At 37.5% G+C, this 14,180-nt stretch overlaps 3 protein-coding genes across 3 annotated transcripts; 2 read left to right on the forward strand and 1 right to left on the reverse strand.

Moving 5' to 3' along the window:
- Positions 1-2,531: 2,531 nt before the first annotated feature.
- On the reverse strand, positions 2,532-5,309 carry LOC306908290 (olfactory receptor 52N2-like). Its single transcript, XM_079481025.1, has 2 exons — positions 5,275-5,309; positions 2,532-3,537 (listed from the first exon to the last, which is right to left on the reverse strand). The coding sequence occupies exon 2, from the start codon at positions 3,513-3,515 to the stop codon at positions 2,565-2,567; it is 951 nt and encodes a 316-aa protein (XP_079337151.1). The 5' UTR covers positions 3,516-3,537; positions 5,275-5,309; the 3' UTR covers positions 2,532-2,564.
- Positions 5,310-9,149: 3,840 nt separating this feature from the next.
- On the forward strand, positions 9,150-10,109 carry LOC306908789 (olfactory receptor 52K2-like; the record flags this gene model as incomplete). Its single annotated transcript, XM_079481976.1, has 1 exon — positions 9,150-10,109. One exon carries the CDS (start codon positions 9,150-9,152, stop codon positions 10,107-10,109), a length of 960 nt encoding a protein of 319 aa, XP_079338102.1.
- A 2,210-nt stretch (positions 10,110-12,319) lies between these two features.
- On the forward strand, positions 12,320-13,270 carry or55d1 (odorant receptor, family 55, subfamily D, member 1; the record flags this gene model as incomplete). The annotated part of the gene is made up of 1 exon (XM_079481977.1): positions 12,320-13,270. One exon carries the CDS (start codon positions 12,320-12,322, stop codon positions 13,268-13,270), a length of 951 nt encoding a protein of 316 aa, XP_079338103.1.
- Positions 13,271-14,180: the final 910 nt, after the last annotated feature.

Genomic DNA, 14,180 nt, shown 5'->3' on the forward strand with positions numbered 1-14,180 from the left:
TACTCTCTAGCCTCTGCTGTAAGAAGCTCAACACTGACCTGATCGCAACTCCATGGGTTCCCTTCGTGGGAAGAACACCAAGACGAGAAAAGTGGGGGCTCTAGCCTGCAGGACAGTCGCCAACCGCCTGGAAAATTACTGGATAATCTTGCAACACATTGAGGCAGCAGTAGAGCCACCTTAGAGCCAACCAAGCTGGATTCAGGCAAAATAGATCATGTGCCGACCAAATAGCAACCCTGTGAATCATTCTTGAGCAGTCACAAGAGTTTAAGTCACCACTCCACACAGTATTTCTGGACTTCGAGAAAGCATTCGTTAGTCTGGATAAGGAAGTACTCTGAGACTGATGGCAACTGATGAGACACTACGGAATACTAGAAAAATTCATTACCATCATCAAGAACACCTATTTGGAGATGCAATGTAGAATCATACATGAGGGCCAGCTGACAGAAACTTTCCACATCACAAAAGGAGTAAGGCAAGGATGCCTACTTTCCCCACTACTATTCCTTTTAGTGGTCGACTGGATCATGAGGCAGCCACGAACAACAGGCACAATGGGATCCAGTGGACCCTGTTCACACAACTGGACTTTGCAGATGATATCGCATTACTGTCCCATAATCACCAACAAATGCAAGAGAAATTGAGTGAGGTAGAACAGAAGGCAGCCGAGACAGGTCTTTGCATTATCATGCAGAAGGCAAAAAGACGTTGACCAGTTTGATGGTAAACCATCAACCACTAGAGGACGTCAACTCCTTCATCTATCTTTATTAGAGAGAAAAGCCAAGGGGCAACGGCAAGACGGTAAAAAAAACCTTGACCCATAAAGCTAAAGTTAACCATACTAAACCTGCTAGTTCCTCCATACTCTAATTTCCTCAACCCCATAGATTTTTTTCTGCTTGGAGGTGGAAAGTATATGATCATCGGCCACATGACCAAATGTCCCTCCTGGATGCCATGGATGCTGGGTGCCAAGACAGCTCAGTTGAAGACTGTCAGGTGTGGATAAGGCATGCCAAGCGTTACTTTCCAAGGTGATAGTGAGATACAACATACGATGTGATGTAGACGAGAACATGTGGCCAAATTGAGAAGCTCGTCTAGATCAGTGGTCTCCAACGTGGTCTTTATTTCCTGGCATTGTTTTATTTTTGCACACTTTAAACCAAAGGCCATGTATGTTAGTCTTGTTTCGTTTTATTGACCACTCACAGCAATTTCATATTGCTAATAAAGCCTTTACTGCAGCAATTCTTTTTTTTCAGTTGTACATTCTAAAAGTATTTATGACTCCTTCACATTTAGATATTATGTTGTACACATATCTAATGCACCATGAATTCACACACACACACAGCTGAATGAATAAATAATTGATTTCATACTGTATGCTCTATACAGATAGAACTGAAACATGACAAGTAATGCAGTTTTTGTAATGCCACCAATTGTTAATATTTTGACAGTCATTACGTTTTGATTGACTATGTGTTCATGTTGGATAGAAAACGAGTGCTAAAGTTTTGACCGAATTATTCGAGTTTGAAACGGGTTTGCAGTGTTTTGATAGAGTTGGATCATATTGAAAAAGTTTTTTTTTGCGTTTTGAAAAGTAGAGTTTGTATTTATTTAAGAAAATGTGGTTTTGGGCAGAAAATAAACTATTTGGCTAATTGTGCGATGTAGGTGTGTTGCTGTGTTAAGAGTTTACAAAAAGTATTTTAAGAATTGTCAAATGCTTCTTAGCAATTGAAAAAAACTGTAACAGACAAAAAAAAGGGAATGCATTTTTATTACTGACAGCAAATAGCTAATAAAGACTTTTCAGTAATGCAGCAGTCGCTTACTTCTTTTATACATTCTATAAAGTACTGAGGATTCCTTTACTGTGTTTTAACACATACTTAGTGTGAGTGAGGCACAAAGGAAAACAGGTTTACTTGTAACATGGATGGTTTGCATATTTAAGTAGGGTCGAGCAAGTTCGTCTTTTGGTATTTTTCTCTCATTGTCAGCTGACGGTCTTTTTTGAGCTTTTGGAACAATTTTCTTTTTCATCATATGTTTTTGTATTTCTCAGTTCGGTGTTTAAGTAACCAAAACCTAACATAACATACAGTAATATAAAACATGGCACCAGATTGAAATATGGCATAACTGAAATGACAACATGTACAGCATTTTCTCATACATCTATCCACATGGAAAGATCTATACATATATCATTATGAGATTGATGTTTATTACTTGCTTAAAGGTATTGTCATTACTGCTGTGTATTTTATAATTGCTCTATACATGTAAAGAGCATCTGTGCGATACCAATGCAGATAAGGCCATGAGTCCTGCTGAGAACTGCTCTCAGTTTTGTTCATCTGTCATCTAATGTTTTAAATTATAGGAAAACATATTATTGCTTCATCGCTTTAGAATTGTTAATGCATTTATTAACAGTACATTATAATTACAAACAATAAGTTCTTAATAAAACAATAGCTTTGCGTATTCTTTGTTTTGTCACCCAAATATCCTTTATTTAGAAAAGTCATTCATTTTTCCAAAAAAGGCAAGACCTTTATGTTCATAAACTTAAAAAATGTCTGTCTTATTTCTTTTGTTCTCCATCCATAGATTATTGGATTACAACAACTTGGACCAAGTAAATATAAAATGCTTATGAATATACGGCTGTTGGAAGAAATGTCATTCCTTATTCTGTATATCAAAAATGCCATCAAGGCACAAATCAAACTAACTGTCAAAACAAATAAATGAGTAATGCAGGTATTAATAGCCTTCATTTGTGCCTTTCCAGATTTGAACACTGAGGTAAAAATGACAACATAAGAAAGAGTAATAAGAACAAAATCTGTTATCGGTATAACAAAAGCATTTAGAAGACCTACAATGTTATTAATGGATATATCACCACATGCCAACTGCACCAATGGCATGTGTTCACATAGAGAATGATCAATTATATTTGTACAATATGAACGTTTTCCAGCCAGACAGACCATGATAATCACCAAGACAGCATTTCTCATTACTGGTGGAATAACAAACTTTACAAAATTGCAGATTTCCATGTATTTATGATAATAAAGAGGTTTGCATATGGCAAAGTAACGGTCTAGTGCCATCCAAAAAAGCAAGGTACTATTAAATGATCCTGTAAAGTAAATACAAAACATTTGTATCAAACACCCGTTCAGAGATATGCCACTCCAGTCAAATAATAAATTCAGAAGCATGTGAGGTACAAAAGATATAGGCATTATTAAGTTTGAAAAAGACATAAAACCTATTAGTACATACATAGGTGAATGCAAAGACTGTTGTGATTTGATTAAATATATAAGGATTGAATTTGCTGCAGTAGACAAAAGAAACATCAGAAAGAAAGGGATGAATAACAAAGGCCTCCATTGTCCTAGGTTGTAGAAACCATTCAGTTTGAAGTCTGTAAATGTAATGTTTTGTCCAGGAAGATAATTCATAATGAAAAACCGCAGGAGAGTTCTGTTGAAAGAAAACTGATCCATTTATGTGAACAAATTAATCTTTGCAGTGTTTAATAAAATAGTTGTTTCCATGCTCTTACACTTAATTTCAATACAGTGAATAATAAAATTAATATAAATATTTAAAACGTCGTTTTTAAACATGAAACTAAATAGCTGACATGCTTACAATGTTGTATATAAAATTTGTAATACAATGATATATAAGTTTACCTTTACTTTGACGTTTTTGTGATTATACTGCAATGTAAATCTGCACAGGAGAAAAACTTCCTCTAGACAGTCAGAGGTTCAATAACATGACAATATTATACTGAACAAAGCACAAAATTCATACATAACATTAGAAGATAACCGGATATAGTGTTCCATTAATACACTATATGTTCTCTTAAATCAGTGACACACAAAGGGTTATAAAATGTTTCCCTCAGTCTAGGTGTTGGACTGAAATGAAACCGTGACACATATTTTAATACACCATGCCGTGTTCCCATGAGTCTGTGCACAACTCCCAAAGTTCTTTGCATCATTGGGCCACACCTACTATGTTAATGGTAATGTTTATTATTATTATTATACATTGTTTTTATGGACAGAATCTGTGCTATGTATGTATGTACGTATGAAAAAAACAGCATATGCTGGGAAAAGTATGACTTCTGTCTCTTTGCTGAATACTGTATAATCCATTTACATTTTGAATAAGTTTTGTTTGTCGTGCAGAGAACTGATGTCGTTTTACACAGTTTAAGAAGAGACGAATGCATTTAGTGGAGAGTGAATCCACAGTCTTACAAAAAGTTGTTAATACTTATCAATTAATCACCCACAGAGGTCATACAGGCTTGTTGTTCAAAAAGGGGGGATGGAGACGTGGATTCCAAAATACAAGGCCATTGCACGGAGTCTGAAATCTGGGTCCAAAATTTCCGCACGTTAAAAAATAGCTACAACCTCACGCTTTGTCAATCACATTTACACACTCTCCGATATTTTCGTCCGTCATTAAAATATTTGGAATGGGTTTGATTCTATGCATTTTTCGCATCTGTAGGAAGCATTTTGAGAGGCGTTTTGACAATCCAGAGACACGGTACAAATGAGCGCCAAATACGAAAAAAAATACCACAAAAGTGATATTTAGTTTGATCAGATCAAACTGGTTTCTTGTATGGTCTCATGGTCAAAAAGTCACTTGTCTTGGCACTGTGGTAAAATTTTGCCTATGCCACTGAATGTAATTGCTACAAGCACAAATGTGCTATTTTTAATGTTACATTATATATTTATCTTAAAAATGTATTTGTTTTGCAGATGCTCTTAAGAACAACGCCCTGACATCCAAAGTGAACCAGCAAGAAGCTGAGAAGGCACTTTCAAAGTGGTTCACTGGGGCAAGAGACAGAGGAGGGCAGAGGGCATCAAGAATGCACCAAAGAATGTCTGTTTAGTTTATGCTTCTTCTTCCTGTAGTACTTCAATTCCACCAAAATAATATAAAAAAAATTAGCATCAAAAATGTGTGTTTACAGCTTTCTAAGACAGAGGCGATAAAATGGTTTTCTGTCACACAATTCTGGTTATGTAAATAAAAGAGAAGTTTGAAAATATTTGAGTCTGCACTGTTTTGTTCCATGTTGATATTTAACTTATTTGATTGGTGTTGCTGTCAACTGGAACCGTACTCTGGTTCTGGACACATTATTATTATTATACAGTCACAATGCGCTACCTGTCATGATTCTGCCATTTCTTGTCTTGATTTTCCGGTCTAGGGGCAGAATCATGACAGACCCACGTGTTTTATGTGGAGAGAAACATATTATTGTCAATCAGGACATAATGTGTTCTCTCCAGTCTCGTGATTTGGCCCCGCCCCTCTCGTTCCTAGTATAGCTTTCCTCATGTGTCTCATTACCCACACCTGCCCATCGTTATCTCCTTTGTTAGTCTCCCTATATATTGCCCTCTTGTCTTGTGCTTGTTCGTTGTACATGCTTCCTGCCCTGTATGTAAGAGTTCCTAGTTCCCTTGGTCTTTGTGTTGATAGTTTCTGTGTTAAGTTTGTAGTTTGTTTTTGCCCCCATGTGGGAAGTATGTTTTCAATTTTGTATTTTAATTTTAGTTAGTGTTTTCCCCCATTGTGGGTGTTTGTTTTGTGTTTTGTATTTATTAAAAGTCCTGGTGTTAACCCCTTCATCCCCGCTGCCTGCACTTGGGTTCTTCCACCCCCCACGTTCACGACAGCTACCCACATTAAACTTAAATCTGGGAACAATATGGGTCTTGTCTATATATGCTAGTTCGGGCCCATCTAACAGCCAGTAAAATCCTGCATATTAACTACATGGGCAATTGACAAGCTCATTTAAAGCCCATATTTCTAGCCTAAGTTGTCCCCATGTAGTACCCACATAAAACTGGAATCTGGTACAGATATGGGTCTTGCACGTGTTGCCCGGGAGGGACCCACCTAGGGGCAAGTTAAATCCTGCATATTACCTACATGGGCAATTGACAAGGGGCCACCACGGAACCCATGGACAATCCCATGTCAAGCCCATATTTCCAGCCCATGTGGTCCCCATGTAGTACCCACATAAAACTGAAATCTGGTACAGATATGGGTCTTGCGAATGTTGCCCAGTTGGGACCCACCTTGGGGCAAGTGCAATCCTTCACTAAATTCATGTGGGCAACTGTCATAGGGCCATTATGGAACCCGTGGACAATCTTACATAGGGCCCATTTTCCAGCCCATTTCATACCCAAATGGGCCCCACATACAAATGTTGGCTGGGTTGATGCTGGTTTGACCAGCTTAAACCAGCTAAGGACCATCTTAAAGCAGCACCTGACCAGCTTAAACCAGCACAAACCAACATCAAAACACTATTGCTTCAAAACATTGCCGAATTTAGTATAACACAGTTTGGTTCATCAACTCCACAAGTTTGAATTGTCTTTATTACTTGGGTTACAGTTTAGTTATGGTCAGGTGGGTTAGAAGAATAATTTGTTATTATTCAGTTAAATGTTTTTTGAGGGACCTTAAAAGTGAAGTTTTAGGCATAAATATGTTATAAGTATGTCCCTGTTCTGTTTTCTCCTGGTGTCATGAGAAATCAAGCTCCGCTCGAAATCGGTTCCCTTTAGAACCCGACTGGTAGCTAAATGCCTGATCAAAAAGCTGTTATTGCGATATCTTGTTTTTTTGAATAATTAAAGATTCTTTATTATTGTCACTATACTCAAAGTACAGCAATCCCTACAGTGCAATAACACATAAATAAGTGCATGCTAAACATCTAAAATATAATATACGCAGGTGTATGCCCATCCGGCCATCGGTCTTACCGCAAGACATGGTCAGACACTGGAGAATCTCACAAATTTACTTGGCATAGCCCAGCCCGCTGCTCTGTAGATGTCTGCCAGAGAGGCGCCCTGAGCTAGTGCCCATGAGGAGGTTACACGCCCAAACTCTATGCACTCGTTGTACCAAGAGAGTGCATGCAGATTCCCTACCCTCTTGAAGGAAATCGAGTGCCACTGGCAGAACATTCTTCATCGTGAGATGAGGTAGAGCGGCTTCTTCTATGGGCTCGAATGGGGCCTTACCAGGCCCACCAGGACCACATTAAGGTCCCAAAAGGGTAAAGAGCACGGTCTGGAAGGATTCACGCCCCTAAGGAACCTGATGACCAGGTCGTGCTGTCCGGACATACCCGCCACAAGTGTGTGATGTGTAGCGATGGCGGCGACATACACCTTAAGCGTGGAGGTATAGAGGTTGCTCTCTAACCTTCCTGAAGGGAGGACAGATGACACCGATCGCACAAATCTGTGAGTCATCCCATGGGAATATGAGCCGCTCCACCCGGCTAGTAAACTCAAAGTGCTTGGTTATGGATGAAGTGCCTATACATCATCCAGTCGAGGAAGTAGAGAAGATGTAATAGCGCGCTTACTTTCCTGACGGGGGGAGAATGTGCTTCACAGGCGTATGCCCATCCGACAAGGTGGGGGCCTGCACATGCTGAATCCGTCTCATATACATCAACCCAAACGACATGACTGCCGTCGAGGACCCCATAAACCCCAGGAGCAGCTGAAAAATTTCAGTGGGATCGCTGATGAGGCTCAGGCCGCGCCGCATTGACTGGGCAATATCAGACAACAGAGGACTGTTATAAGAATGGAAAATAGCCATGTAACTGAATGCAGCTATCAGAGCATCAGAGCTTTGGTTTCACAGCTAGCATTACTAATAAATAGTAGACTATCCCAAACTGTGTCTCTTTAGTGATGGTGAAATGAAGCTTTGCAAAGCATTGAGATCTGTCAGGACCACTGTACTATGCAGTCTAGTATGTGTTGTATCACTATTGTTTAAAATTGACTGGCTGCACCTGATGTGATCATCTGATGCATGCTTGACTCAGGTCACCTGCCAGAACTGATGCTACTCTTGATGCTATCCCCTCAAGTGTCTCTCAAAATCAGGCCCGGATTAAAAAATCAGAGGCCCCTGGGCAGAAGTGTCTTATGGATCCCCCCAATACACACGTGTGAACATAAAGTTTTAAATTAGCACATAGGGTACTGCATGTAGGAAACACCTCTATATTATACAGGATTACATTGACAAGTTACAATGAACTATGACCACAACCTGAAGGATAAAATCAACACCTGTACTTATTCTCCATCAAACAGGATTTACAGCACATAATTGCAACAATGCTTTCCTGGACCAGCAGCAACAATATTAAGACTTTTCCCTGCATACTGTAACTCACTGGCATATGCAAGCAGCACAAACTACCACACCTCTACAAATTCAGTTCTGTCAAATTCTTCCATAATTCACACACAAACACGCCGGATTCACAAAAATGCTCAATTCACTACTAAATTCACTAAGTAAAACAGACAATCGAAACCTGCGCGAGCCAAGATATTTCAGAATCAGTCACGTGATTGTCTAAAAAAAGCTTTGGACGTCACTACTCATGTGGTTATGGCAAAGCGTCTATGGGTACAGCGCACAGACTCATGGGAACGCAACATGGTATATTTAGTGAACAGGATATGTATCAAGTTTTCACTTCATTCTGAAATGTAGGACAGCATATTTGTACAGAAATATGGCAGGAAAACTGTAAAAGTGTGTGCATAATCTTTGTATACAACATCTTGATAAGCTTTTTTAGCCAAATTCGGATCTAACTTGTAATAGTGTCATAGGCAGCTTGGAATTATTTCTCATTCCTTTAGTGCAGATTTATCTAAATAGTTATAGGAAAAGTGGGTTGGGAAGTGAGGTAAATCTTAATGTTACATATAAACAAGAAGCACCATTCAAACATAATGATAATTATGGTATAGATTTTTATTAATTTTATTTTACTATTATGTTTTAACTCGAAAAGCCTCTGTTGTATAATTATCCAGAACACTATAGAAATACATTTGTTTTCACATGCAGTGTAAAATGCATATGCCAATACGTTGTAGTTTCGTTGTGTTTACCTTTATCAGTTACATTTTCTTCTCTCTTGTTTCATTCATTTGCTTTTTGTGTGTGTGAAGGGGTCGATCAGCATGAAGAATCTTTCTGGACAGAATATTTCATTCACCGACTTCAGACTGAATGGTTTCTACAGCCTGGAAGAATGGAGGCCTTTTTTATTCATCCCTTTCTTTCTCATGTTTATGCTGTCTGTCTTTGCTAATTCTATACTCATATATTTAATCATATCTCAAAAGTCTCTACATTCTCCTATGTATGTACTAATAGGTATGTTAGCAGTTGTGGACTTGTTAATGCCGATAGTGTTTGTACCTCACATGCTTCTAAGCTTTTTATTCAACTGGAATGAAATATCGCTGACTGGCTGCTTATTACAAATGTTTGGTCTTCATTTAACTGCATCTTTTCATTCAACTTTGCTTTTATGGATGGCAATAGACCGTTACTTCGCGATTTGCCAACCTCTTTATTATGATAAATACACAGAAATCACTAACTTTCTAAAGTTTGTTGTTGTGCCAGTTATCAGGAATACAGCCTTGGTAATGTCTATTGTCGCCCTCGCTGGAAAGCTGTCATTTTGTGTAACAAATGTCATTGATCACTGTTTTTGTGAGCACATGGCATTGGTTCAGTTGGCATGTGGTGATATATCCATCAATAATTTAGTAGGACTTTTGACTGTTTTCCTCGTACCCTCTGCAGATTTTCTTCTTATTATTGCTTCATATGTTGTTATTTTTGCCTCTGTGTTCAGATCTGGTAAGGGTCATATGAAGGCCATTAATACCTGTATCACACACCTGATTGTTATGTCAGTTTCTTTGATTTTGGCTTTGACTGCTCTTCTGTCATACAGAACAAGAAATAGTTTTTCTTCTAATACCCATATATTTGTGAGCAACATGTATATGCTTTTTCCAAGTTGCTTTAACCCAGTTATTTATGGAGTTAGAATAAACGAAATAAGGCAAACATTTCTAAAGTTTATAAAGAACATAAAAGTCTTACCCGCAGGTAGTCAATTCTAGGGCAATCTGTTCTGATAATATAAAAGACGAAGTACGAATATATAAATAGTATATAAGACTCAAGAATCATTAAGCAAGTACAAATGTTATTTGTAATTATGGCTGCAAAAGTTAAAGGTCTAACAAAACTTTCAAACTGTACTTTGTTGTAGAAATGATAAAGATTCCTTTAATTTATTTATATGTTTTTATTTCCTTTTTGGACATACTGTTAAATGGTTATTAAAGACATGTTTGTAATAAATAGATAAATATATATTTTATATACAGTATATATATACAACAGTGATAAAGATTAAAGTGACAATTACTGTTGAGTGTCTCATTTACTTTTACCAGAAAGTGTTTTTTTTCTTTTCTTGCTAACTACATACACACACACTGCTCAATATCTGTACAAGTAAATCCTAAAATGTCTTCATAAGGGAGAGCCGGGTGGAGGCCTAACGACAATTAAAAACAATTACACATTACTCACTTTACACATTCATGATTGTTCAAATAGATATATCTTGCCAAACATTGTCTATCATTTTTTATTATCTTAACCAAATGAATATATGACTTATCTAACTGACTTTGCCAGACTATTTACTGTGCCAAGCCGATTTTATTTATTATTTCTTCACTATCAACAATCCTCCTGCTTATGGCGTTTGCTTAGCCTATTGGTTAGCTCACATGTATTAAGCCTTTAAAAAAAAGCTTTAAACGAATCTATAAAATATAAAACATCAGTACTGCAATATATTTTTCTCTTAAGCTGCTTGTAAACTGTGTGTTTTGTAAAGAGTGTTCATTTTAGCCATATCTGGTGCCCTGAGGGTTTGAGTCCGCTTAACATTGCTGCCCCCATTATTTCATCCATAGATTAGGCGGTAGGTTAATATGAACAAACTGTTCAGTGACACAATGTCCAGTAAACAAGTTGTTTTCTCATTTGTACCATTTGTGATCACACAATGTTTAATTAGCACACATGCGAGATAATTGGGCCCATGGTGATGTCTGTCTCTCAGTCCACCCCGATCTTAGGACTGCACCCCTTGAGTGCTATTTGGTGTGTTTTCTGGCTAGATCAGTGTTGCGACTTCGACCCTTAGTGTAGCAATAAAACTTTAGAGGGCCCATAAGCGCAGAAGAAGTCTTAGGTAGTTTATATTAAAGATACTTTTGTATTATACATTTTTTTTATTTGGAATTTGTTTTCAAGTTGTAATTTGGAGAGACAACTAAGCAGCATGCGTCCGTAAAGAACTGCCTAGCCTGCCTTTAAAGATTAGTGACCTGCACTACAGGTGAAAAGAAAAGTTACAAAGATCTGGAAATGAAACAATAGATAACAAAACAAAAGTAGGCCCAAGATACCACGTCCCATATTTACGGCAAAACATCTGACATTAACCCGATCTCAACAGATTAAGTAGCAGACATTTTTACTTCACCTCCTATGCTACGTCTTCTACAGTGTTGTTTGTGGTTTAAACAACGGATATTTCACAATGTAAGTCATTATTTAGTGTTAATCCTGTTCCTCAGCCGGCTGTTTAATGATATGACTGGATCATTAATGCAACACTGGTACTACATTTTCCTCAAGTTATAAATGGGATTTAGTGAATCTTTAAGTTTGTAATGTTTTAGCAGTGTTTAGTGACTGGGCTATAGATTTAAGGTCTGGGCGGCCTGCATTCTACCGTGTTTAGTTCGAACTCTAATCAAAAATACCTTTAAGTTCAAAAGTTTGGGCGGAGCCCCTCCAAGACCACTGGTAAAGAGCCCTGTTATAGGACACTGCCCTTAACTGTCCTCAAGGCATGCCCATTAAAAAATGAACAGTAAGGACAAGTCATTGTCCCAGCACTGTATCAAGGGAGTGGAGCGTGGAATATTTAAGAGAGGTACATTGATGTCCTAAATCAGTAGAGGGGGGATTTTGTACATGCTGCCATCGAGTTCAGCTTTGTTTTGCAGACTTGAAAAAGACAATTTGAGTTAGTGATCCTATGTTTTCAATTGGATCTGTACTCAATTGATCAGATTCCAGAGGTTTTTTTAATTAAGGACATTTTTTGCAATATGTCATTTGGAGAACATTAATGCATAAATGCAAGTATATATTTTTCTTGGATATTTTGTCATTTATCATATTGTTTTCCTCGTGCATTAAACCTTTTGTTTTGTCTTTATAGAGAACTTTGGTCCAAGGAATGGATTATAGGACGTTCAACTTTTCTTATAACGAATTCCATTTGATTGGATTCACGGATCTGAAAGAGTATCGGCAGTATCTGTTCATTCCTTTTTTTGTCATGTTCATTTTCACGTTGTTTGCAAATGGCATTATAATCTTTGTCATTGTCAAAGAAAGCAAGTTACATGCCCCTATGTACATCCTCATCGGGTTCATTGCAGCACTCGGATTTATAGAGCCGATATTTCTTGTTCCGAGAATGTTGATCAGCTTTCTGTTTAACAAAAATATGATTTACAGAGGTGAATGTCTCGTTCAAATGTTTTGTCTACATATGGCAGGTTTGTTCCAGTCAAGTATTCTTGTCGGGATGGCAGTGGACAGATTTTTTGCCATTATGTTTCCCTTGCAGTACCATGACTACGTCAACATTAAAAGCTCGCTAATATTCTGTTTGTCCCTTTGTTTCCGCAACTTGCTTTATGTTGTCTCGATGGTTGGATTGCTTGGGCCGCTTTTTTTTTGTAAATCAAATGAGATTTACCACTGTGTCTGTGAGCATACATCCGTTGTTAATTTAGCTTGTGGAGATCTCAGTAAGAATTACATGGCTGGAATAATCGGTTTCAGTTTGACGTCGAGCGACTGCGTTTTTATCGTCTGCTCTTACATGGTCATTTTTGTGATTATTTTTCGGTCTCCTTCTGGGGAGTCACGGCAAAAAGCTATCTATACATGTAGCACGCATTTGATGGTCTTGGTCGTGGCCTTTGTCTCTGTTGTGGTGGCTTTTGTTGGCTACAGGGTGCCTACAATACCACGAGATTTGCGTGTGTTGTGTACTTTGGGGTATCTTCTTCTTCCTAACTGCTTCAACCCAGTAATCTATGGAATTAGAACCAAGGAAATCAGAGTTCAAGTTGTCAAATATTTATCTCCAAAATCTAATAAGATCGATTCATACTGATCTTCTGATGATGGGATTAACGTTGGTGCATCTTTACCTTTAACTGTTCTGATTTATTGTTCATGACTGAAAATGTTTGTAACTAGCATGTAATTTGTGCATATGCGTATGTTACTAATACATGGACTTTTGTTAGATTTACACAGCTTGTGATAGGTAAAATAAGTGTGTGTGATTTTCGTATTCATACTGTACATGCTGAATGCAAGTTGCATTTCTGATTGTATTTATTGCAGCTTTATTCATTCCCTTACTGTTTTATGGAAATGTATGGTAATTGTTTTGCATTTTAGTCAGGTCACAATGCATTGACATTATGTTTCCCTTGCAGTACCATCGCTGTCAACTTTAAAACCTCACAAATTTTCTGTCTGCACCCTTGTTTCTGGAATTGGACTTTTGTTTGATTTATACATCATATGAATGGTAGAAAAGGTATGCATGTATCATGTCTGTTTTGTGAGTGGTTGTAAAGCTATTTTAAATCATGTGTGGATATAAAAAAATATACATACGTCAGTGATATTTGATTTGTTTTCAGTAGTGTTTAGCCAACATTTTCATGACTAGCATCTACACAAAGATTAAGATTTTCTTGCTGTATGTCTATGCTGAATTTTTGACAGTAGTTCCAGCATATTATTAAAAATATCCAAATAAAATAGTTGAGGGGAGACCTGCAAAAAAGTAGAGACGTATTCCTAATCCCAGATGTCTAATTTTGCATGTTGAAAATGAGAAGAACTGCATGTTGGAGTTCAAATAAACAAAATGGAATCTGAAAAAGATGTTGTACTCTTGTTCATATATTTATTCGAACTAAACCTTCTTGCTTAAGATTCATTCAACGTTTTGGGGATTCATCTTGCTGTGGTCAAGTATTTGCTTTTACATTTTAAAAATAATTCTT

This window comes from Barbatula barbatula (genome assembly GCF_947034865.1).
Source record: "Barbatula barbatula genome assembly, chromosome: 19".
NCBI classification, from domain to species: Eukaryota; Metazoa; Chordata; class Actinopteri; order Cypriniformes; family Nemacheilidae; genus Barbatula; species Barbatula barbatula.

What these genes read in the sequence shown, in the direction of transcription:
- LOC306908290 (XM_079481025.1), bottom strand. Translation starts at nt 3,515, where the DNA reads ATGAATTATCTTCCTGGACAAAACATTACATTTACAGACTTCAAACTG.